This window comes from Stegostoma tigrinum, chromosome 15 (genome assembly GCF_030684315.1).
Source record: "Stegostoma tigrinum isolate sSteTig4 chromosome 15, sSteTig4.hap1, whole genome shotgun sequence".
NCBI classification, from domain to species: Eukaryota; Metazoa; Chordata; class Chondrichthyes; order Orectolobiformes; family Stegostomatidae; genus Stegostoma; species Stegostoma tigrinum.
The window spans coordinates 9,514,580-9,540,499 of record NC_081368.1 but is presented as its reverse complement, the minus strand read 5'-3'; the positions used below and the strand labels follow the sequence as shown (position 1 = coordinate 9,540,499).

Sequence of the window (25,920 nt, the reverse complement as noted above, 5' to 3'; positions counted from 1 at the left end):
ACTCTGTATTCTGCTTTCAAGTTTGCCCTTCCAGAATGAATCACCTCACACTTTTCAGCGTTAAACTCCATCTGCCACTTCTCAGCCCAGCTCTGCATTCTATCAATGTCCCTTTGTAACCTAGAATAGCCATTGCACTGTCCACAACGTGACTCACCTTCGTATCATCTGCGAACTTGCTGATCCATCCTTCCACTCCTTTGTCCAAATCATTTACAAAAATCACAAATAGAACAGGACCCAGAACAGATCCTTGTGGTACACCACAATACTTTGCATTGTCACTGACTACCCACATCTCAAGACCAAATACAAACCACTCATGATGCATCTTAGTGCTCTGGAACATAGCCCATGGCCCGCACTGAGTCCGTTTATTAGATCAGGATTGGACATCCTACTTTTTCATTTGATCAACTGAGAATGAAAGCAATTTTATTAACTTTAAAAAGGCAGTTAGCTAAATTCTTCACCTAATTGAAAAAAAATACTGCTATCATTGTGAAACAATGTCAGTGATTTAAATTTTCTTCAGGAAAACTACCAGGATTAAAAGTAATTGTAGAAAGTTATTACCAGGAGCATAAAACATCACAACCAACTTAAACAGTTTTAAATGGTTGGAGGTCAGTCAGATCACCCTGAAAATCTACAAGCAAATAAAACTGAACTTGTATAAAAGGCAAGTTCATCCATAAAAAAGTTTCCATAAAAATCCCCAGTAGGGTTGGGGAGAATTCAATTTGTGTCCTGATCAGAGTAGTATTACAATTCCTGCAAATGGCTGTATCATCCATAGATCAGAGCAGAACCAAATTGGCAAAATTTCTCAACACTATCTGGTAACTGCTAGAAATGCAAGTATGCATGGTTACTGGATAAGAATTAAGTTAGGCTTGGCTTGGATTCAAACACCGCTGATAAGCATTGTAAACGAATAGTTGAAAATTAATATTTGGAGCAGATATTAGAGGATCATTCTTTTAAATAAGGGAAAAAATTCCAGGGAAAGAATACAAGCTAATTTTTAAATCAGAAAATTAGTACTCTGAGCAAAGAACAAAAATAACAAAATCATGCGACTTTCATTTTTACTCTCAATTAAGGCGTTACTTTCCTTCAAAAACTAACAAGATGCAGTAATGTTACAAAGGAAATACCATACAAGACAAGGACTTACTTGTTTTCAAAAGCAACAGTTAAAGCCTCATCATGCACATCCTTCACAAATGCCTGTAAAGAAATAAAATAAACAAAAAGTATGCGATAAAATAAGTGCAGTTTGTGGATAACCATGACTGATGCACATTTTAAATCACGTTTATTGAGCAGGTTCCAACTGTTTTCTTTGACGTGAAAGGCTATTGCAAATGAATGTGACCCTGATTATATAAAAGAAAATCATGATGAAAATTTATACAATAGCATAGATAACAGAAAATAAGGACACCAAGAATAAAACCAGATACAGCACACAGCATTGTACTGGGCATCAAGCCTTTGCAACAAAACTACACCCTGCCCAGGTAACATTGGAAAGAACTTCTCTCAAACTTCTACTGGTGCTAAAAGTATAGAGCTTTCCAATGGCTCATCACACTCAGAAACATACTGTTCAACCAACATCATAGACTTTGATCGTCCACTGGTAAGTGGACAGAGGTAAGAATGGAATGATACAAGAAAGGGAGAGAGTAGTACAATGAGTTCTCATCATTGATAGAGGAACCTGTGAATACTCATAACACCCAGTTAAATCCTGCTGATTACCATCTTGTCCCCTCAGTTGATTAATTGGTATGCCTCAATATTGACCATGCATTGAAAAAAAAAATTATTGAGGGTATGTCGGGTGGAGGAATTCTGACTGGGTTCTGATGGACGAAGCTGCTTGCCTGGGCCTGTGGTAGATACTAGGACAGCCAACAGTACTCCTGAAGGAAATCTTCCATGTGATATGGGCATCAGAAACAAGGTCAACATTCACTGGCCATCTCGAAATACCCTTGTGAGGTGGCAAAAGGCTGCCACCTTGAATCATGCAGCCCATCTGGTGCTTGTATTTCTACTGTGCTGTTAGGGAGCTCCTTGAATTTGATTCAATGACAATGAAGGAATAGTGAAATACTTCTAAATCAGGAAGATGCGTGGCTTAGAGTGAGATACTTGGAAATGGTGGTGTTTTCATGTGTTTACTACCATTGTCAATTGAAGTGGTACAGAAAACACATGAATATTTAAGATGACAGGTGTGATGCTAATCAAGCAGCCTGCTTCATCCTGGACGGTGTGGAATTTTTCCAGTGTTGCTGGAATGCACATCATAGAATAATAGAATCTCTAAAGTGTGAAAACAGGCGTTCGGCTCGTCGAGACCACACTGACTCTGATCGGCATTCCCCTCAGACCCACTCTCCCTTGCCAATCCCTGTAATCTTGCATTTTTCATGGCTAATCCACCTGACCTACATGTCTCTGGGCACTATGGGCAAATTAACGTGGCTAATCTATCTAATCTGCACATCTTTGGATGGGGAGGAAATCCACACAGACATGTGGAGAATGGGCAAGTTCCACACAGTCACTCTAGGGTGGAAGTGAACCAGGTCCGTGGAGCTGTGAGGCTGCAGTGTTCACCAGTGAGTCACCATGGCACCCAAGTTACTTACTTATCCAAGTAGATAAAGATTATTTCATTACTGGTGCTTTGTGTCTTGCAGATGGTGATAAATTTTGAGGAGTTATAAGGTGAGTAATTTGCCTCAGAATTTCAGATTTCCAACACACTTTTATAGTGAAACTTATAAGATCAGTTTATTTTTAGAAATCATCAAGATGGTAAAACAGGAGATTCAGAGACGGTAATGCCAATGATTGTCAAGACAGAATGACTTAATCTTCTCATTTGAGGCAAACATTCCCTAATACTTGTGCGGCACTAACAATAGACAGTATGACAATAGACAATAGGTGCTGGGGTAGGCCATTTGGCCTTTTGAGCCAGCACCACCATTCATTATGATCATGGCTGATCATCCAGAATCAGTATCCTGTTCCTGCCTTATCCCCATAACCCTTAATTCCACTATCTTTAAGAGCTCTATCCAACTCTTTCTTGAAAGTATCAGAGAGTTGGCCTCCACTGCCTTCTGGGGCAGAGCATTCCATATATCCACCACTCTCTGGATGAAGAAGTTTCTCCTCAACTCTGTTCTAAATGGCCTACTCCTTATTTTTAAACTGTGTCCTCTGGTTCTGGACTCTCCCATCAGCGGAAACATGCTTCCTGCCTCCAGAGTGTCCAATCCCTTAATAATCTTATATATCTCAATCAGATCCCCTCTCATCCTTCTAAACTCAAGTGTTATAAAGCCCAGTCACTCCAATCTTTCAACATATTCTTTGAGGACGTGACAAAGTTGATTGATGAGGGAAAGGCTGTAGATGTCATATATATGGACTTCAGTAAGGCGTTTGATAAGGTTCCCCACGGCAGGCTGATGGAGAAAGTGAAGTCACATGGGGTCTAGGGTGTGCTAGTTAGATGGATAAAAAACTGGCTGGGCAACAGGAGACAGGGGGTAGTAGTAGAAGAGAGTTTCTCAAATTGGAGAACTGTAACCAGTGGTGTTCCACAGGGATCTGTGCTGGGACCACTGTTGTTTGTGATATATGTAAATGATCTGGAGGAAGGTGTAGGTGGTCTGATCAGCAAGTTTGCTGATGACACTAAGATTGGTGGAGTAGCTGATAGTGAAGGGGACTGTCAGAAATTACAGCAGAATATAGATAGACTGGAGAGTTGGGTAGATAAATGGCAGATGGAGTTCAATCCGGGCAAATGCGAGGTGTTGCATTTTGGAAGATCAAATTCAAGGGCGAACTATACAGTAAATGGAAAAATCCTAGGGAAAATTGATGAACAGAGAGATCTGGGTGTTCAGGTCCATTGTTCCCTGAAGGTCACAACACAGGTCAATAGGGTGGTCAAGAAGGCATATGGCATGCTTTCCTTCATTGGGCAGGGTATTGAGTACAAGAGTTGGCAGGTCATGTTGCAGTTGTATAGGACTTTGGTTCAGCCTCATTTGGAGTACTGTGTACAGTTCTGGTCACCACATTACCAAAAGGATGTGGATGCTTTGGAGAGGGTGCAGAGGAGGTTCACCAGGATGTTGCCTGGTATGGAGGGTGCTAGCTATGAAGACAGGTTGAACAGATTAGGAATATTTTCATTAGAAAGATGGAGATTGAGGGGGGACCTGATTGAGGTCTACAAAATCATGAGGGGTATAGACAGGGTGGATAGCAAAAAGCTTTTTCACCCCCCAGAGTGGGGGACTCAATTACTAGCGGTCATGAGTTCAAAGTGAGAGGAAGAAAGTTTAAAGGAGACATGCGTGGAAAGTTCTTTACAGAGGGTGGTGGGCGCCTGGAACGCGTTGCCAGCGGAGGTGGTAGACGCAGACACGTTAGCGTCTTTTAAGATATATTTGGACAGGTACATGGATGGGCAGGGAGCAAATGGACACAGACCCTTAGAAAATTGATGGCAGGTTAGACAGAGGATCTTGATCAGCGCAGGCTTGGAGGGTCGAAGGGCCTGTTCCTGTGCTGCAGGTTTCTTTGTTTATATGACAGTCCCGCCATTCCGGGAGTTGACTTCCTGAACCTACGCTGCACTCCCTCAATAGCAAGAATGTCCTTCCTCAAATTTGGAGACCAAAACTGCACACAATGCTCCAAGTACGGTCTCACCAGGGCCCTCTACAGCTGCAGAAGGACCTCTTTGCTCCTATACTCAACTCCCCTTGTTATGAAGGCCAGCATGCCATTAGCTTTCTTCACTGCCTGCTGTACCTGCATGCTTGCTTTTATTGACTGATGTACATGAACACCTAGATCTCGTTGTACTTCCCCTTTACCTAACTTGACTCCATTGAGATAGTAATCTGCCTTCCTGTTCTTGCCACCAAAGTGGATAACCACACATTTATCCACACTAAACTGCATCTGTCACGCATCCGTCCACTCACTTAGCCTGTCCAAGTCACCCTGTATTCTCATAACATCCTCCTCACGTTTCACACTGCCACCCAGCTTTGTGTCATCAACAAATTTTCTAGTATTACTTTTAATGCCTTTGTCTATATCATTAATGTATATTGTAAACAGCTGCGGTCCCAGCACCGAACCTTGTGGTACCCCACTGGTCACCGCCTGCCATTCCGAAAGTTTATCACTACTCTTTGCTTCCTGTCAGCCAGCCATTTTTCAATCCAAGTCAGTATTTTGCTCTAATATCATGTGCCCTAGTTTTGCTCACCAATCTCCTATGTGGGACTTTATCAAAGGCTTCCTGAAAGTCCCAGGTATACTACATCCACTGGCTCTCCCTTGTCCACCTTCATAGTTACATCCTCAAAAAATTCCAGAAAATTAGTCAAGCACGATTTCTCCTTCGTAAATCCATGCTGACTCTGACCTATCCTGTTACTGCTATCCAAATGAGTCGTAAGTTCATCTTTTATAATTGACTCTGGCATCTTTCCCACCACTGACGTCAGGCTAACCGGTCTATAATTTCCTGTTTTCTCTCTCCCTCCTTTCTTGAAAAGTGGGACAACATTAGCCACCCTCCAATCTGCAGGAACTGATCCTGAATCTATAGAACATTGGAAAATGATTACCAATGCATCCACGATTTCTAGAGCAAACTCCTTAAGTAGCCTGGGATGCAGACCATCAGGTCCCAGGGACTTATCAGCCTTCAGACCCAACAGTCTATCCAACACAATTTCCTGCCTAATATAAATACCCTTCAGTTCGTCCATTACCCTCGGCCTTCCAGCCACTATTACGCCTGGGAGATTGCTTGTGTCTTCCCTAGTGAAGACAGATCCAAAGTACCTATTCAACTCTTCTGCCATTTCTTTATTCCCCATAACAAATTCACCCGTTTCTGACTTCAAGGGCCCAATTTCAGGCTTAACCATTTTTTTTTTCTTTTCACATACCTAAAAAAGCTTTTACTATCCTCCTTTATATTTTTGGCCAGTTTTCCTTCGTACCTCATTTTTACATGGTTTAACAATGATCAACCCAAGTATGGATGTCGTCCAGTTCTTTTTACGTATAGACGTGGAGTGCTTCAGTATCTGAGGAGCTGCAAATGGTACTGAATGTCATGCAAATATCAGCAAACATCCTGACTTCTGGTCCTAAGATGAAGGGATGGTCTGGATGAAGCAGCTGAAGATTGCTGCATTTTCAATTTAACGCTTGATCCCTTTATCAATCAGTATCAATCACATCGGACTTAAATACACTCAATGAATTGGGCTCCATAACCCTGTGTGGCACAAAGTTCCACAAATTAAACAACCTCTGGCTGAAGAAATTCCTCCTCATCTCAGTATGAAAGGCTCGTTCTTTCACTTTGAGGCTGTGCCTTCGGGTCCTAGTCTGTACTACTAGCGAAAACGTCTTCTCCAGGTCTCTCAGTTTCAATGACATCCCTCCCAGCCTTCTAAACTCCATCAGGTACAGGCCCAGAGTCCTCAAATGCTTCTCTTATGACAAGGCCCTGTTCCATGGGATCTTTCTTTTGAACGTCCTCTGGACTCAATCCAACTCCAGCCCTGGAGACTTAAATCTGCTCATAAAGTTCCAAATATGGTCTGACCACAGCTGTATACACCTTTCACTCTTACAATCTAGATATCTAAAATAAACTCTTGCAATCTTCTTTTCTAATACTAGCCAGCTTACTCTCATATTTCCTCTCTCCCCATCCTTGCTGGTTTTTAATATTCACCATATTGTATGCTATTTCCTCTCCTTTAATGCTGTCCTCGATTTCCCCTGTAAGCCATGGTTGCCTCGTCCTCCCCTTTGTTTCTTCTTCCTTGGGAAGGATTTCTACTGTACGCTGAATTACTCCTTGAAACTCTTCACATTGCTGCTCCACTGCCTTCCCTACTAATCAACGCTGGCCTGCTCCTCCCTCAAATCATTGCAGTTACGTTCACTCAGGTACAATACTGTTACATCAGATTTGAGTTTCTCCCTCTCAAACTGCAGGGTGATATCAACTGTATTATGGTTACTGCCCCCAAGGCCTTCTGCAACAATAATTTCCTTATATTCACCACACTATGGCTGAAGAAATTGTTCAGCTACATCCTAAGTCATCCCTTCACTCTAAGGTTGTCTCGGGTCCTAGTGTCTCCTATTCTTGAAAGCTATATCCTCCACAACCACTCTGTTCAGGCATCTCAGTGTTTTGTAAGTTTCAGATCTCCCCTACCACCACTCTTCTAAACGCCATCAAGAACAACTCCAGAGACCTCAAAATCTCCTCAAATGGCAAGCCCTCATCCCTAGGATTGTTATTGTAAACCTCCTATGGATGCTATCATAGGCAGCATGTCCTTCCCTCGATACAGGGCCCAGATCTGCTCACAATATTCCAAATCAAGTTTGAGCAGTGCCTTATACACCCTTAGGTGCACATTCTGATCATGTATCCTACCCCTTTTGAAAATGAATGCTAACATTGCCTTTCTAATCACCAAGTGAACCTATGTTAATCTGAAGAGAATCCTGAACTAAGACTTTCAAGTCCCTTTGAGCTTCAGATTTCCAAAGTTTTCCTTCCGAAGTGCGTAACCTCATCCTCCCACATTGTATTTGATCTGCCACTTCTTTGACCTAGCCTTGACTTTTCTAGCCTGTCCAAGTAATTCTACAGCTCTCCTGTTTCCTGTACATAACCTGTCCCTCCACTCATCTTCGTGTCATCTGCAAACTTAGGAACAATGCCCTCAGCTCCTTCATCGTACAAATTATTAACGTATAAAGTGAATGAGTTGCGGTCGAAACACTGACCCCTGTGAAGCTCCACCAGTGACCAGCTATCAACCTGAAAAACACCCCTTTAACCCTACTCTCTTGCCTTCTACCAGTCAGCCAATCCTCTATCCATGTCAATACCTTGCCCCAACACCTTGGGCTCTTATCTTATTTAGTCACTGCCTTTTACTGCAACTAGTCACAGGCCTTCTGGAAACCGAAACAGGTCATGTACGGTGCGAGCAGACAACGGCCTAGTAGTATTATCCGTCGAGTATTGGTTCAGAAACTTTAGCTCATGTTCTGGGGACCCAGGGTCAAATCTGCCACGGATTGAAATCAATAAAAAAAATCCGGAATTAAGAATCTACTGATGACCATGAAACCATTGTTGATTGTTAAAAAATTCCATCTGGCTCACTCATGTCCTTCACTGAAGGAAATCTGCCATCCTTACCTTGTCTAGTATACATGCGACAGCAATGTGGTTGACTCAAATGCCCTCTGAAATGGCCTTGCAAGCCACTCAGCTATATCAATTGCAATGAAGTCTCAAAGAAATGAAATTGGATGGACCCAGTCACCAGCAACCTGCAGCACATGGATGGCAACGATTCAAGGCAGCAGCTCACTACCATCTTCTTGAAAGCGACTTGGGATGGACAATAAATGCTGGCCAGCCAGCAATGCCCACGTCCCATTAGTGAATAAATCAAACTTGCTCATTACCTCCTCAAATAACTCTAACAGATTTGTCAGGCATGATCAATCCTCAACGAAACGATGTTTCATGAATTTGAACCTATATCACCCACATCGATCTTACAGCCTCAAGTTTACCTCTTTAATCTTGTTGAGCCTGTGACAATTTGCTTGTTGCTCAGGTAGTAATCCAAAGATTACTACCTTTTGGATCAACTTTCTAATTTAGTCCCTAGCTGCTCGAATTCCTTCAACAGAGCCTCTTTCCTCTTTCTACCTAAACTGCTGATACCTACTTACACTACAACAACTGGATGTGATTATCTAATTCTGATTAACTTCAGTTTTACTTGGATTCTGTGATACAAGAGTTTGGTGTAAAGAACTTTCACCATCCCACGAGTTCAATTCTTCTGTCCATGCTTGGATCAAGAATGGAATGAAATCAGGACCTGAGTAGCCATGTCAGATCTCAAGCCAATTGCTGCAGAGTATTCCCAAACAACAGCCACTTGTTGCACTGTCGACAACACTTTCAGTCAGTTTGTTAATAATTGAGAGGAGGCCGATGGGACAGTATGGCCATGGTTGGATTTGTCCTGCTTTTTACGGGCAGGAAATATCAGGCCAATTTTCTACACTATATGATAAACGTCAGTTTTATAGCAGTGCTCAAATAGCTTGGTGAGAGTGGCTGCTCGTTCTGGAGCACAAGTTATCAGCACCACTAATGGACTGTTGTCAGGGCTTAAATGCCTTTGCTATATCCAGTACTTCAGCTGTTTCTTGGTCTCAAATGAAGTGAATCAAACTGGCCGAAGACTGGCTTTCTGCTAGGAACGTGAAGCCAAAATAGATCATCCACTTGACACCTCTAACTGAAGAAGTTTCAGCATTGACTTCTGCATTGCTGTATTAGGCCCTCCCATGAGGGTGATTGAGGTCGTTCATAATGCCTATTTATGAACATATAAATTGAAGCAGGAGATGGCCATGTGACCTTTACAATTCCTCCAATTTCCCACTGAATCTAATAACTTTTCACCTCCTTGCTTATCAAGAATGTTTCTACCTCCATCCTAGAAATATCCAAAGACTCTGCTTCCTTTGTCTTTTGAAGACGAGTTCCAAAGACACTCGACTCTCAGAAAAAAAATCTCATTTCTATTTTATATAAGCACCCTTTTTTTTAAAAACAAAAGTGACCCTTAGTCCTAGAGATAATGGGATTCTCCAGCATCTGCAGTTCCAAGATAATAAAATGTGAGGCTGGATGAACACAGCAGGCCAAGCAGCATCTCAGGAGCACAAAAGCTGACGTTTCGGGCCTAGACCCTTCATCAGAGAGGGGGATGGGGTGAGGGTTCTGGAATAAATAGGGAGAGAGGGGGAGGCGGACCGAAGATGGAGAGAAAAGAAGATAGGTGGAGAGAGTATAGGTGGGGAGGTAGGGAGGGGATAGGTCAGTCCAGGGAAGACGGACAGGTCAAGGAGGTGGGATGAGGTTAGTAGGTAGGTGGGGGTGCGGCTTGGGGTGGGAGGAAGGGATGGGTGAGAGGAAGAACAGGTTAGGGAGGCAGAGATTCTTCCACACTAGTAAACATCCATTCAGTCAAGGTGCCTCAGGGTCTTGCATACTTCAATCAAGCTGCCTCCTGCTCTTCTAAACCTCAAAAGGTACAGGCTAGCCAATAAAATTTTTCCTGTGAAGACAATGCACCAATTCCAGGTATTCATTTAGCGGACATTCTTTGAAGTGCTTCAAACACATTATATATTTCATTAAATGGGGAGACAAATACAGTTCACAATACTCCACCAATGCACTGTAAAACTGAAATATAACCTCCCTTCTTTTGAATTCAATTTATTTTTGCAATGGAAATATTCTATTTGACTCTCTTACCACTTACTGTACCTGCATACTAACATTTTGCCATTCATGCACTAGGAGACTCATTCTTCTACATGCCACAGCTCTATAATCTCTCACCATTTAGGTGCCATGCTTCTTTCTTACACTTCTGCTAAACTGGATGATTTTATTTTTTCCACATTATACTCCATTTGCCAGATCTTTACCCACTTACATAATCTATATCCCTTTTAAAGCCTCCTTGCACTCTGTTTACAACTTACTTTGCTACCAATCTTTGTAGCATCAGTAAATTTAGCATACATCCAATTCATTTAAATAAATTGTAACAAGTTGAAGTCACGCACCAATATCTGTGGCAAACCACTTATTATATCTTGTCAACCAGAAAATAACCAATTCATGCATAATTTCTAGTGAGCTAGTCAAATCTTATGGAGATGAAGTCAGGTAATTTCAGGGCAGATCTAGCAGCTAAAGTGAAGTATTCATGATGCACTGTTGGCTATCAGTAGCAGTGAAACTATATTCAATCACAACCTATGAGCTCATATCTGGAATATCACACACTCTAATATCATGAAATCTCAGTTCAATGACGAGTGCATGAAGACATGCTAACAGCAGCACCAGGCATACCAAAAAAACTGCAGTCAACATAGCGAAGCCATAACACAGGATTATTTGCATGGCAGACAGCAGACTGAACGTGTGATTATAAACAGCTGAGAGATCCCACAACCAATGGATCAGACCAAGACTCTGCGATGTTGCACATCTGGTCATGAATAGTTGTAGAAACTACTAGGGGTGGCTGCTCCATAAATATATCTTATTCTGTGATGACCCTGCTGTGCTGGTAGTGATATTCAAAAGAAACAAGAGTGATGTGAGAAAAAAACTTTTTCACACAGTGAGTAATTAGGGTACAGAATGCACTGTTAAGAAATGAAGGGCTGGCAGGTGCAACTGAAGCATTTGAGGGTGCATTGGATCATTTTTCGGATAAAATGGTTTGCAAACATGAGGGAAATGGTGAGTCATTGGCACAATGTATTAGATCCAGTGCAGTCATGATGGGCTGAATGATGGGCTCCTTCCACACTGTAATAATTGTGATTCTGAGAGTTTGTTTAAAATTGGCACAACTTATCTGCATAAGAAATATACTCAGTTCAAGCAAGATAGTGTCAGGGTGCATTGGAGAAATGGAAGAGAACAGGAAGATTTGGCAATAATTTTATTTCTGCCCACTTTTTGCATGCTGGAACTCGAATCCAAATAATTTAACAAGGGCAGAGTTCTGTACATTCCAGGTAAATGCAGACCCAAGATAACATGTCTCCAATAGTTTCCAAAAATTAACCTACCTTCGTTTCTTACTTGAAAACACAAACAAAATGTCAGGAAATGTGGCAAGATTATTATACACAGTAGAAACGCCAGTTCATTCAAAACATGAGATTATGTAGGTGTGCCCATCTGTCTGAATTTTTAAAAGCGGTTTTTCAATAGATCAGATTTGGGGGGAGGGAGGGAAAAATGCCACACAAAATAGTTTATAAAGAAAATTGGCACTAAGAAAGAAAATTTGAAGCTGCACCTATTACTGACATTTGGATACAAGATACTTCCCAAAACCTTCACCTTTTCCTAGAGCTCAATGTGTCTGAGAACAAAAGGGACAGACGACAACTTGAAAATTCATACTTTGACCAAAAGAGATACTTAAAAAAAACACCAATGCACTGATAAAATTCAATCAGGCACACAGTATTCTAACCTTGGATCAGGAAATATTACTCACAATAGTCAACTAAGAGAGTGAACTGAACAAATCAATTGCGTTGATTGCCATGGTGCAAAGTAAATATACAATCCAATGATTGCAATATGACAAAGACAGTCAGAAGGTTTTGCAAAATAGGTTCAAAGTACTATAGTAGGACCAAATGAGGAAATTGTCCAGGCTGACTCAATACGTGATCATGGTGATCAGTTTTAGAATTTGGATTATAAAACATGAGCATTGTTACAACTGCACCTAAAATCTAATTTTAACAATATTTAACTTAACAATAATCTTTTACCAATTAATAATCTCATCATTAGAAAAATACCTGTCACAGCACATAAAACAATACAAGACCATCATATTATTTATGCCATGAAGAGAAACAGAAAATATATAACTTATTATTGCTACACCCTTGTACTACGATAGTTTTATTTTGGCTGAAATCTACCTGCTTGAATTGTTTCTGGAGAGAACAGTGAGCTTTGTAACATTAGGGTACTGGCTGAAGTATGTTCAGTTGATCTGAGGATATTGGATACATGCATCAGCTCAAAGAGAGATACTTCCTCTCATAACATTAACTCAATTAATCAGGCTCTCTTTTCAGAGTCTATTCATCATCCTACCTTCTTATAATCACTCCTTCATGTTGGGGAATTTACAGTATTTGCACTGGGCTTGCTATTTGATGTGGTCTTGCTTTTCCCATTTCAGATAAGGCCATCTTAATTACTCTCTTGCATCACTTTGCATGCACTATCCCTTGTCCCTTCCTCCCAGAATTGCTTAATTCTGTCCCTGGGAATAAGAACCCCTCCCAATTCATTTATAACCGTGCTTTGTTTTATTCATTCATGGGATGTGGGCGTCACTGGTTGGCCAGCATTTATTGTCCAACGTTGGTTGCACTTGATAAAATATTGGCAAACTGCCTTCTTGAATGGCATAATCCCACTGTCCAGCCTTTAACCCTGCACTTACAGTACTTTTGTAGCTCCCGATTTAGTCGACCATACCTTCAGCAACAAAACCATAATCACTATTAAAATGTCATTACTCTCTAACCCCAGTCATCCCATGGCTCTTGCCCTAAATTTTGCTGTTTCAAGTCCAAAGAATACAAATGAATGGATATGATGGAGAACTGGCTCAGCTGTTTCTGCCAGAGCTAGCTAGTCTGTAAAACAATATCAGATCCTGCTCACATCTACCAAAATCACTCACTATTTCAGGATTATCTGGGAATGTGGAAATAGCCGTGTTTCTTTTCGCTGCTGGAAATTGCCTGAAGCCTCTCTCCTGTTCTTTCAAATCCTCATCTCTAATTGGTGCAAGGAGTTTGTGGCCTTGTCACTGATAACAGACCACCTGATCAGCTTCCTTTCGTCCTCTTGTGTAGCTCATTAGATCAAACTTCCTCTATGAATCCCAAACAGCCCAGGATTGATCATGTGCTTTTCATGCACTTGGGGTAGTGATTAATAAGAATTAACTAGGCATGAGATTTAAATAATTTGCTGCATGAAAAGGAAGATGGAAAGAGAACTTCAGTGAGTAGAAAAGGGAGCAGGCCTATGCCCACACAACCAATGACACAAACTAGCATTCCAAAGTGGATTGACTGTAAAACCACTACTTTTCCTAAGCACTGTTTCTTTTGTACATGCTATCACAAAACTTAAATTCTGTAAAACATGTGAAGACATATTCAGCCTTGTTTTGCAGCCAATCAAAATCTGTAAAGTTTAGACTGAATCTGTTAACTTATTCTATAATGGATCGGATACAGGTCTTACAAATAAAGTTCAGGTGAACCCTAAAATCTTATATTATTTCTCAGTTTTCAATATCCCACTTTCCCAGAGTTCATCCTGGGCAGGAGAATCAGTTATTACTCCCTCAACATTAGTTGATCACCCAAAAAACTTCCTCTTTGTTGCTTCCATGTTAAATGGGCAGCAGCAAATTGAACAGAAAGTTTAGACAACAAAGGTGTCATGATACAAAAGGCAGTGGGTATAGACTTTGTTTTTTACAGGAATGAACAAATTATTTTCAAGTTGATAGGCGTAACCAGTGGGATAACACAAACGTTAGTGCCAGGATCTCAGTTAATTACAAACTATATCAATGAATTAAACAGATGTCCTCAACGTTAGGTACATATTTACTGAACTGGAGGGAGAAGGCAGATGGAGGACACAGACTACAAAGGGAAACTACAAAGGGAGTGGACAAGATCTTGGCAAATGAATAGAATGTGGGAAAGAGTGAAATTATCCACTTTGGAATGCAAAGACAGAGACTGGATACTCAGAGCAATCCCCACATTTGTGTACGTAAATCACAATGTTAATAGTTAGGTACACCAAGCAATTATCATAGAATCCCTTACACAGCCTCCAACCTCATTGTTCCCCAACCCCGCATGGCCCGTTTCTATCTCCTTCCCAAAATCCACAAACCTGCCTGCCCAGTCGACCCATCGTCTCAGCCTGCTCCTGCCCCACCGAACTCATCTCCACCCATCTGGACTCCATTTTCTCCCCTTTGGTCCAGGAACTCCCTACCTACGTCCGTGACACCACCCACGCCCTCCACCTCATCCAGGACTTCCAATTCCCTGGCCCCCAACACCTCATTTTCACCATGGACGTCCAGTCCCTATACACCTGCATCCCACATGCAGATGGGCTCAAGGCCCTCCGCTTTTTCCTGTCCCGCAGGCCCGACCAGTCCCCCTCCACCGACACCCTCATCCACCTAGCCGAACTCGTCCTCACCCTCAACAACTTCTCTTTTGACTCCTCCCACTTCCTACAGACTAAAGAGGTGGCCATGGGCCCCAGCTATGCCTGCCTCTTTGTAGGTTACATGGAACAGTCCCTCTTCCGCACCTATACAGGACCCAAACCCCACCTCTTCCTCCGTTACATTGATGACTGTATCGGCGCCGCCTCTTGCTCCCCAGAGGAGCTCGAACAGTTCATCCACTTCACAAACGCCTTCCACCCCAACCTTCAGTTCACCTGGGCCATCTCCAGCACATCCCTCACCTTCCTGGATCTCTCAGTCTCCATCTCAGGCAAACAGCTTGTAACTGATGTCCATTTCAAGCCCACCAACTCCCACAGCTACCTAGAATACACCTCCTCCCACCCACCCTTCTGCAAAAATTCCATCCCCTATTCCCAAATCCTCCGCCTCTGCCGCATCTGCTCCAACGATGAGGCATTCCACTCCCGCACATCCCAGATGTCCAAGTTCTTCAAGGACCGCAACTTTCCCCCCTACAGTGGTCGAGAACGCCCTTGACCGCATCTCCCGCAACACATCCCTCACACCCCGCCCCCCACACAACCGCCCAAAGAGGATCCCCCTCGTTCTCACACATCACCGCACCAACCTCCAGATACAACGCATCATCCTCCGACACTTCCGCCATCTACAATCCGACCCCACCACCCAAGACATTTTTCCATCCCCACCTCTGTCTGCTTTCCGGAGAGACCACTCTCTCCGTGACTCCCTTGTTCGCTCCACACTGCCCTCCAACCCCACCACACCCGATACCGTCCCCTGCAACTGCAGGAAATGCTACACTTGCCCCCACACCTCCTCCCTCACCCCTATCCCAGGCCCCAAGATGACATTCCACATTAAGCAGAGGTTCACCTGCACATCTGCCAATGTGGTATACTGCATCCACTGTACCCCGTGTGGCTTCCTCTACATTGGGGAAACCAAGCAGAGGCTTGGGGACCGCTTTGCAGAACATCTCCGCTCGGTTCGCAATAAACAACTGCACCTCCCAGTCGCAAACCATTTCCACTCCCCCTCCCATTCTTTAGATAACACGTCCATCATGGGCCTCCTGCAGTGCCACAATGATGCCACCCGAAGGTTGCAGGAACAGCAACTCATATTCCGCTTGGGAACCCTGAAGCCCAATGGTATCAATGTGGACTTCACCAGCTTCAAAATCTCCCCTTCCCCCACCGCATCCCAAAACCAGCCCAGTTCTTCCCCTCCCACCACTGCACCACACAATCAGCCCAGCTCTTCCCCGCCACCCACTGCATCCCAAAACCCCAGTCCAACCTGTCTGTGCCTCCCTAACCTGTTCTTCCTCTCACCCATCCCTTCCTCCCACCCCAAGCCGCACTTCCATCTCCTACCTACTAACCTCATCCCACCTCCTTGACCTGTCCGTCTTCCCAGGACTGACCTATCCCCTCCCTACCTATACTCTCCTCTCCACCTATCTTCTTTTCTCTCCATCTTCAGTCCGCCTCCCCCTATTTATTCCAGAACCCTCACTCCATCCCCCTCTGATGAAGGGTCTAGGGCCGAAACGTCAGCTTTTGTGCTCCTGAGATGCTGCTGGGCCTGCTGTGTTCATCCAGCTTTACGCGTTGTTATCATAGAATCCCCACAGTGTTCAAATGGGCCATTCGGCCTAACTAGTCTACATTGACCATCCAAAGAACATCCCACCCAGACCCATCAACCTACACTATCCCTGTAACCCTGCATTTCCCATGGCTAACACATCTAACCTACACACTGAATACTATGGGTAATTTACACGGTCAATCCACCTAACTTGTACATCTTTGGACTGTAGGAGGAAATCCATGCAGACACAGAAAAAATGTGCAAAGTCCACACCGACAGTCACCCAAGGCTGGAAATGAACTCAGGTCCCTGGCGCTGTGAGGCAGCAGTGCTAACCACTGAGCCATCGCGCCACATTTAGGAAGACAAATAATGGAAGTGTTCATTAGAAAGTCATTGAAGATAAAATTAAAATCTTATTTGAATTATCTAAGCTTTGGTTGGATCACGATGGAAGTACTGTCTACAATTGAGAGAATGCAAAAAAGGGGTTTAGTAGACTGATTTCTGGGATAAGGGCAGTGTACTACAGTGGGGGAGATTAAGCAGATTGGGACTATTTTCCCGTTAATTTATAAAAATGAAAGATGGCCTCTGTAAAACACAAATTCCAAGAGGAGATTGATAGACTAAATACTCAGAAGCCCAGAACTAGAGAGATTGCAGTCTCAGAATAAGTCATTGTTGAGAGGAGTAGAGAGAGAAAATCTTTACAGGTCAGAATCTTTGGAACTCTCTTCCCCAAGAGCTGCTTATGTTTAGTCATTAATTCAGCATAAAAACTGATGGATTTGTAGAGACTAGGGATATGGGGATAATGTAGGATTTTGGAGTTCAGCTAGATCAGCCACGATGTCGAATCATAGAATAAGTTCAAGACTGCATGGCCTCTTCCTGCTCCTGTTTTGCCTGTCTTCTTTAACTGATATGTACATGGTACTCTTTCCTGAATTTACCCTTACTTAAAAAAAATCAAGTCATGATTCCTCCTTCCTTTCCAAACATCTCTCCAATATACCCTCACTGCTCCAGATCTTCATTATCTTCTTCAAAGCCCATTCTTATTTTTTTTCACCCCCAGAGTTCCATGCTCAATTCTTCCAAGCTGACTTCCATCCTTTCACAGAACCAAAATGGAGATGTATTGAAAACACAAATGATATCCAACTGGCTGACCATAAAACTACACCACCATCAACAGCTGACTGGGATTATTGTCACTTAGTTCCATTCATATTTATCAAACCATAGCCAGAAAATGTTCTCCAAAGACCTCACTTCCTGCTGCCTCACCATTACATTATGTTCCCCAAGTCTTTTCTTGGACACCCATTTCTGATCTGTATGCTTTTTGGCAACATCAACTAAAATATGTTGATTTTCATGTGCATGCTTACAACAGTGAGCTCTAATTTTTCAATCCCTCTCTCAAATCCTTCACTGTCTTCATGTTGTCAGAGTGCTAATTTAACGTCAGTATTAGATGGAAAATAGATTCCTTCAAAAAGCCATTGGAGGGTATAATCCCACTGTCTTCAGTCCCTTCCACAAACTCAGTTCTCTAAGTAGCTATCCCATCTTTCTTTCTGACAATTGCCTCAAGTTCAACAGGCCTAATTGCAGCCTTGGTGTCAAATCTGAACCAGGGACAAGCTATCCAAATGTCTTTTAAATGTAACTGTCCCTTTATCTGTATCAATGACTTCCTCTGGCAGTTCCTTCCACATACCACCCTTTTAAAATCTTTCTCCATTCACCTTAAAAATATGCACTTGAAGACAGAATTTACTGTGTGGACAGTTTCATTGAATTCAGATTTTTTTTCCCAATTACAAAAATATTAAACTTAAGGAGTTATTAGCTTTTATAGGGGAAAATAGCTATCAGGGTAGGTGATTACTTAGTAACAATCCACCACATTGTCAACCTATTACAAAAGTTTTCAGGCACATGCATCAAAAAGCCAAATTAATGTAGAAAGAAAAAAAATTCTTGCTAGTTAATTTTAAATCTGAGATAGATAAATGTTATTAAGGCATATGGGCCAAACGTAGACATATGAAGTTAGGCCACAGATCAGCCATGATCTCCCCTTCCCCCAACGCATCCCAAAACCAGCCCAGTTTATCCCCTCCCCCCACTGCACCACACAACCAGCCCAACTCTTCCCCTCCACCCACTGCATCCCAAAACCAGTCCAACCTGTCTCTGCCTCCCTAACCTGTTCTTCCTCTCACCCATCCCTTCCTCCCACCCCAGCTGCACCTCCATCTCCTATTTACTAACCTCATCCCACCTCCTGTCCGTCTGTCCGTCTTCCCTGGACTGACCTATCCCCTCCCTACCTCCCCACATATACTCTCCTCTCTACCTAACTTCTTTTCTCTCCATCTTCGGTTCGCCTCCCCCCTCTCCCTATTTATTCCAGAACCCTCACCCCATCCCCCTCTCTGATGAAGGGTCTAAGCCCGAAACGTCAGCTTGTGCGCTCCTGGCATGCTGCTGGGCCTGCTGTGTTCATCCAGCCTCACATTTCATGATCTCACTGTTTGGTGGAGCAGGCTCGAAGGAACTGAATGGCCTACTCCTGTTCCTATGTTCCTTTGTTCCCTTGCCTGAGCTGGGGTGACCCTCAAGTTAAACCACCACCATCATCTCTCTCTAATGAGAGACGAGGAGCACTGTGGTCTAGTAAGACGACAGCAACTTTATCCTTTATTATAAAACAATTAGTATGTTTTTTTTTAATAATTGCTCACATGCCAGCATTCACAAAAGGTTAATAAAGAAAGCTATTTGCCAGTTAGGCAGACAAGAAGTAATGAAAATGCAAGGATAACAAAGTGTGAAGCTGGATAAACACAGCAGGCCAAGCAGCATCTCAGGAACACAAAAGCTGAAGTTTCGGGCCTAGACCCTTCATCAGAGGGGAAGGGTCTAGGCCCGAAACGTCAGCTTTTGTGCTCCTGAGATGCTGCTTGGCCTGCTGTGTTCATCCAGCTTCACACTTTGTTATCTTGGATTCTCCAGCATCTGCAGTTCCCATTATCTCTGATGAAAATGCAAGGATATGCTATTACAGACATGGTAACAGAGCTTTCAACAAATCGTAAAATGATTGGTGAAGTCACTATTTACGAAAGGTAAACCATGTTTGGCAAACCTATGTTTTTCCTGAAATCACAATGAACAGCATGGAAATCGGAGAATCTGTAGTCGTAGCATATTTTGATTTCAGGCAAACATTTAAGGTGGGCCGCAGAAATTAAGAGCCATATTTTTAGAGTGAGGTACAAGCATCCATTAACGTCTTAAGAACAAAAGTTACTTTCATGTCAACAGTGGGGTATAGCAAGGGTTGATACCTAGGTCTCAACTATTTAGCACCCCTATCAGTGATATGGGGAGATGGTGTGATATATCCAACTTTGCATCAATACAGTTAGTTGGGCTGGGGGACTTGGGTGGGGTAGGGGGTGCGAAGAAGAGGCTGTGGAATACATGAGGTTGCAAGAAATGAAGACATGCTGATTGAGTAGGCAAGAACATAGCAGATGGAAGATCATGTTCTAAACTGGCAGGAAAAAAAACAGAAATAAAAAAAAGGGACTTATGTTAAAATAATGTAGGAAACGAAATGTCAGTACTTGGAGATACCCATATGTTCTGTGTATGAGCTATAGCAAGTTAGCATGCAGGTACAGTAAGCAATACATAAGGAAAATTTCAAAGGCATTTAAGTATAAGAGCAAGATCTCACTGAAACTGTCTGAGATCAAGTCTCATTAAGGGGGAAGTGATGGCCCAGTGGTATTATCAGTGGACTGTTAATCCAGAGACCTAGATAATTTTCTGGGGACCAGGGTTCAAATCCTGCCATGGCAGATGGTGGAATGTGAATTCAATAAGTATCTGGAATTAAGGAGTCTAATAATGACTGTGAATCTATTGTTGATTGTTGGAAAAATCCATCTGATTCACTAATGTCCTTTAGGGAAGGAAATGTCATCTTTACCTGGTATGGTCTACATGTGACTCTGGACTGCCCTCGGGCAATAAGTGCTGCCTGGTCAGCAACACCCTCATCCAGTGAATGAGGAAAGAAAAAAATAGTCTGGAGTATTATGCGGAATGCTGGTCATTGACCTGGAGGGAATGCCCTCAGAGGGAAGAGTGAACAAGGACTATGTTCCCTAGAATTTGAGCAGAAGTGATTGGATATAAATTTGATATATTACGAAGGGGTTTGAAAGGTTGCCAGGGAGTCTGCAGCTTTTCCAGCATCTCAAAATAAGGAGTTGGCAATTTAAGATGACGATGTAAACAAAGATCTTCACGTTGTGGCTTGTAAACCTCTGAAATTTTACACACCAGAAGACGGTGCAGGATAGCCCTGGAAAATGTGCCAAGATCTAAGGGACCCAAAGGATATGGTGACAGTGAGAAGAGAGATCATCCATAACTTTAATCAGAGAGACGGATGAACTAAGTCCACTCCTCTCCTATTTCTTGCAGTCTTTAAAATTTCCACCTGATTTTCCAGCACAAATCAAACAATACTGAGCTTAAAACATAGCAAAAAGAATGCAAACTTTCAAGTTCTTAAAACAATGAAAGGCTAGAAAGAATTTAGCCTTCTAATCAAGAAAGAAGGGAGAAAGTAAAGTGGGAACAACAAGCCAGAAGGAAGTTGATGAGCCAGCTGGCAAATATCAGTAAAATGCTGGCACATATTACGGAAGTATTAATTCATTATTTATTGTATTAGATTATGTCAACGTGGTTTTACAAAAGGAAAACCACATTTGACAAGCTATTTGGAATAAATAGAGGAAACAGTAGATGTAATATATTTGGATTTGCAAAAGGCACTTGCTAAGGTCCTACACAAAATGCCAACGCACAAGATACATGCATATGATATATACACATTAATTTACTAGAACAGATAGAGTTGTTGCTCAAGGACAGAAAATAGAGTAGAGATAAATCGAGTATTTTCAAACTGTCAGTGTAGTGATTCAGAATTAGTTCTGAGACCTCAACTATTTATAATTTATTTTAATGTCTTGGACAAAGATTGAATAATACCAAATAACAAGGTGTGGAGCTGGATGAACACAGCAGGCCAAGCAACATCATAGGAGCAGGAAAGCTGATGTTTCGGGTGGCCCGAAATGTCAGCTTTCCTGCTCCTGTGATGCTGCTTGGCCTGCTGTGTTCATCCAGCTCTACAGCTTGTTATTTCAGATTTTCCAGCATCTGCAGCTCCTACTATCTCTTGAATAATGCCATCTAGATTTTCTAATGATACAAGGCTAGATGGAATCATAGTTTATAGGAAGGGCACAAAGGCTACAGATATAATGGACAATAAGGTGAAAGATGGGAGTATAGTGTAAAGAAATGAGGTTATTTCCTTTTGACAGAAGAAACAAAAAAGTTGAATATTTGTTAGTTCGGCACAAAACGTTTACATTTGATATTTAGAGACTTGGCTCCCTCATAAGCGCAGAGAAAACCAATGCAAGTACAGCAAGCAATTAGAAACACAAACAACATGTTTCTCTTTAGTATAAAGAGTTTGGAGTTACAAGAATAAGAAAATTCCTATTACAATTTTATAGGACTTTGGGAAAATAACACTAGAAATACTGTAAGTTTTGGTTTTAATATTTCAGGATGTACTTGTGCTGGAGGTTGTACAGTGAAGATTTATTAGAAAGGTCACTAGTACGAGATGACCATTGCGATAGGAAACCATTGAACAAACTAGACAGATTTAGAAGAGAAATATACATGGCCTGAAGTGGCTGGCAAAGGTAGACACATTACTTTTGCTGACTAAGAAATCGAGAACGTGGGGGCACATATAGGTTAAAGGGTGATTATTCTGGTTTAAGACAAGGGAAAACTCAACATTCTAATGGGTTGTGAAACTTAAACTTTCTACCCGATAGGATTGAGGGTGCTCCATTGATGAATATGTTTAAGGCTGGAATGTGAGTATCCCAAAATTGTTAACTCAGAGCTACTTCTTTAATGAAATAAATTCTGAATAAACTTGAACTCCACATCTCTCCTTTCAGGTACAGAATAGATAAAAGCGCAAATATTTGCCTAATATTAGCATACTATTCTGTTGCTAACTGTAAAGTTTACTTCATTGGTTATGGTATTAACTAAATTACTTTTATGGCATTTCAAATTCATACAAAACATAAGCGTGTAAGCATTTCCACACAGAGCATCCTGAAATGCAAGTTTCTTTTAGCTTTAATAAGGCCATTGACAGGATGTCTCTCAGCATTTCACAGCCAAGGAATTACTTACGAAAATTAGCAACGGCTGTCTTGTAGCCAAGCACAGCTGCCAATTTACACACAGCTAAGTCTCCATAGACAACATGAGACAAGTATCTAGTTAACTATTTTGCACATAATCAGCAAAAATTGAACACTGATCATGGTCCCAGAATGTAAAGCACTTCAATGGTTTATGCAAACTTGAACAAAAAGTATCGACTTAAATCACAACTTCGCTGAAGGGCAAGTTTAAACTATCATGGTATTGGGCTTGATTCAGAAGAACTTAAAAGCCATCAGAAATACTAAAGCTAAGCAGGTTTTAAAATCCATTGAAAACTAATTAGTTTGCATTCCTGCACCTACAATATCATTGCTTTGTCACTTCCAAGTGAACATAACAACAGAAACAGAATAATTATAAATCATAAAATATTAACCACTTTTCTCCTCACAGATGCTGCCTGAGTACTTTGAACATTTTATAGCTATGGGATATTATCAAAGAATAGGTCATAGCCAGGAAGATTTAGGAATCCAAAGGTGGTTCTTATTGTTCAAACCACTCACAACTGCACTACATTAAAGATGTCTTTTCATTTCACAATTCTGGGATGTCTGGTCAACCCAGATAAGTTTTACTGAAGGGTCTGTTTCTGTGCTGTATGACTATTAGGTATTAGGTAATTGCAGATTTTTTAAAAAAACAATTTACTGAATCAATTCATCACCCCTCAAAAAAAAAGCTAGAAATGGAATCTATCACCTTAGCAACATATCCACATTTGTGGTAGTAAAAGCACTACAAGCTGATGTGATGTAACCAATTAACAAAACATAAAATACACTTTCTATACAATCGTACAGTATAAATTACTAAAGAAAACATTAAACTATATTAATATTATAAAAGGTGAACACCAATATTTGCAGAAAGGTGAAGATTTCACTTGATTATCAACAACCATGAAACTGTGACTTGGGACAGTCCAAACACAGTGGCTCAATCCATGGATGAAGTGCACGCCCACATATGCATCCTATTAAAAAAACTCAAACACAAAGCAGCTCACAGCAGACTTGTGTGAAGATGAACATTCCCCAAATACAAAAGAGAAAAGAGATGCGGGCAAGGGCCTTCTTTTATTTCCAAATCGTCAAGCCTGAAGGTAAAGGCTCAGACCAAACAGAGGCAGACACTCACGTCTCCAGATTGGATTGAGGGGGCCTCTTCACCATTGTAGTCAGGACAATAACAAAAGCAGCAGCTTAGGCTATAACCGAGGAGGAGCAGCAGAGAGAAAGAGAGACACGCCCACCCAAAGAGAGGGAAAGCAAAGCCTGGGGGGACTCATGAGGTAAAAGCCATCAGACAGAGATAATCATCAAATGGGATAGAGACAGCAGGCAGTCACACAGAAATAAGAGCTTCTCATCAGCGTGAAACAGACAACGTGGGAAGCAAAGACAGGGAACTGTTTTGATAGATGAGGAAATGAATCAACAGCCAACCACCTCCTCGTTTCCACCCACCCCCCCTCCCCGTACCTTATAAAAGGCTCCATTAGAGCCGCGCACCTCCACCATTAAATCCTCCATCTTGGCTTGCCCGCGGTGCACTATGGGACCGAGTCTGTGGTGGGGTGGGGGGGGGGGAGGGGGAAAGGGACGGCGGAGGCCGCGCGCTTCGTGCACGCTGGAACGAGGAGAGTTCCCACGCGCCCGGGAAGCCACGGGCGTGCACGGCGAAGTGCTTCGGTGGGTGAACGGAATCCGCGCGTGCGCGGGGAAGCGTATGTGCGCGGGAGCCGCGCGTGCATGGGAAATGGGCTGGGCCGGGGGTGGGGAGCGGTTGGGGGAAGTGTCTGCGCGTGCACGTGAACGAGGGAATACGCGCGCAGCCTCCATAGGCATCGCGCGTGCACGAGAAAAAGGGAAATCCGCTTCCCACCCCCCCCGCCCCGGAGGCGGCGCTCTTCAACTCTCCAAGAGAGGAGTTGGGGGGAGGGTCCGCGGGTTCCTCGGCGCCAAGGCGATTTCTTTTTTTTGCACAAATTATTTTCTTTTAAATGTACATTTCCTCTTTTCCCCCCTCGCGTGAAGAGTGGGGACTAACGCTTCATCACAAGGTGCGCATGTTTATTAAACCAAAACAAATTGTGCGCTCGGATTGAGGGGCGGGGAAAGAGGGTGATTGACAGAAAAATGAAGCAACCGCGACCCGCGGATCGGGGGTGGATCGGCCGGGGATTGGTGGGGAGGACACTGTAATTGATGGACGTGTGTGAACCAGTCGGCTCTTGGAGACGGGGCAATCGGCGCACGTTTGGTGGGTGGTATCCCCATGGAAACGTTTGACGTGAAATTTGTCCAGTCCGTGCCTTCAAATTGGCGAGTGTTGAGTCACGTGAGGCTAAACCGAGGACTGTCTGGCGGCTGGCGAAGGAAGCCGCGGGACTAGGGGGGCGGTGCCCTGGAAACTTGATATGGTTATCGACCAATCGTTCCAGGGCAACGGCCCAATCAGTATACGATAGTGGGACGGTAAGGTAATTGACTGGAAGATAATCCAATCGCCGTCGAGAACGCGTGCAGTCGTGGAGGGCGGGATATTAAGGAAAGGATTGACAGGAATTTGAGCCATTCGTTGCTCGGCAGGTGGCCAATCAGCCCTGGTTTATAGGGCGGGATCTTGCTGTAGGGCAGTCGTGGCCATGGTCATGTTATTGGGGCCTTCACGGCGGAAGGACTTGGGTTTGTTATGGCCGAGGTTCCCAGGCATGACATATGCAGGAAAAGTTTATGCGAACCATCACCGAGGATGCTGGAGAAATGCAGCAGGTCTGGCTGCAGCTGGTGGGTGGGAAGGAACCTAGAGTTTGCATGTTGTAATTAGTGTAACTCCTACAGAAATGAAGTCTGTTAGGAAAACTGTTTTTTTTGCTCTCTCGGAGATCAAGTGGCGTAAGAGGGCAGGTGTAACATGG

General features: G+C 42.8%; 1 protein-coding gene across 6 annotated transcripts in view; it reads right to left on the bottom strand.

Moving 5' to 3' along the window:
• fmr1 (fragile X messenger ribonucleoprotein 1) overlaps nt 1-24,573 on the bottom strand; it is a 75,140-nt gene extending 50,567 nt beyond the window's left edge. For 5 of the 6 annotated variants that reach the window (XM_048544406.2, XM_048544407.2, XM_048544408.2 and 2 more), the window contains exons 1-2: nt 24,482-24,573; nt 1,181-1,233 (exon numbers count right to left, since the gene is read on the bottom strand). In XM_048544406.2, the coding sequence (XP_048400363.1) occupies nt 1,181-1,233; nt 24,482-24,532 (104 nt within the window). In that variant the 5' untranslated portion in view covers nt 24,533-24,573. Of the gene's footprint in view, nt 1-1,180; nt 1,234-24,137; nt 24,181-24,481 lie in introns of those variants that run through there. The other variant, XM_059651328.1, reaches the window with a different exon arrangement.
• Nucleotides 24,574-25,920: the final 1,347 nt, after the last annotated feature.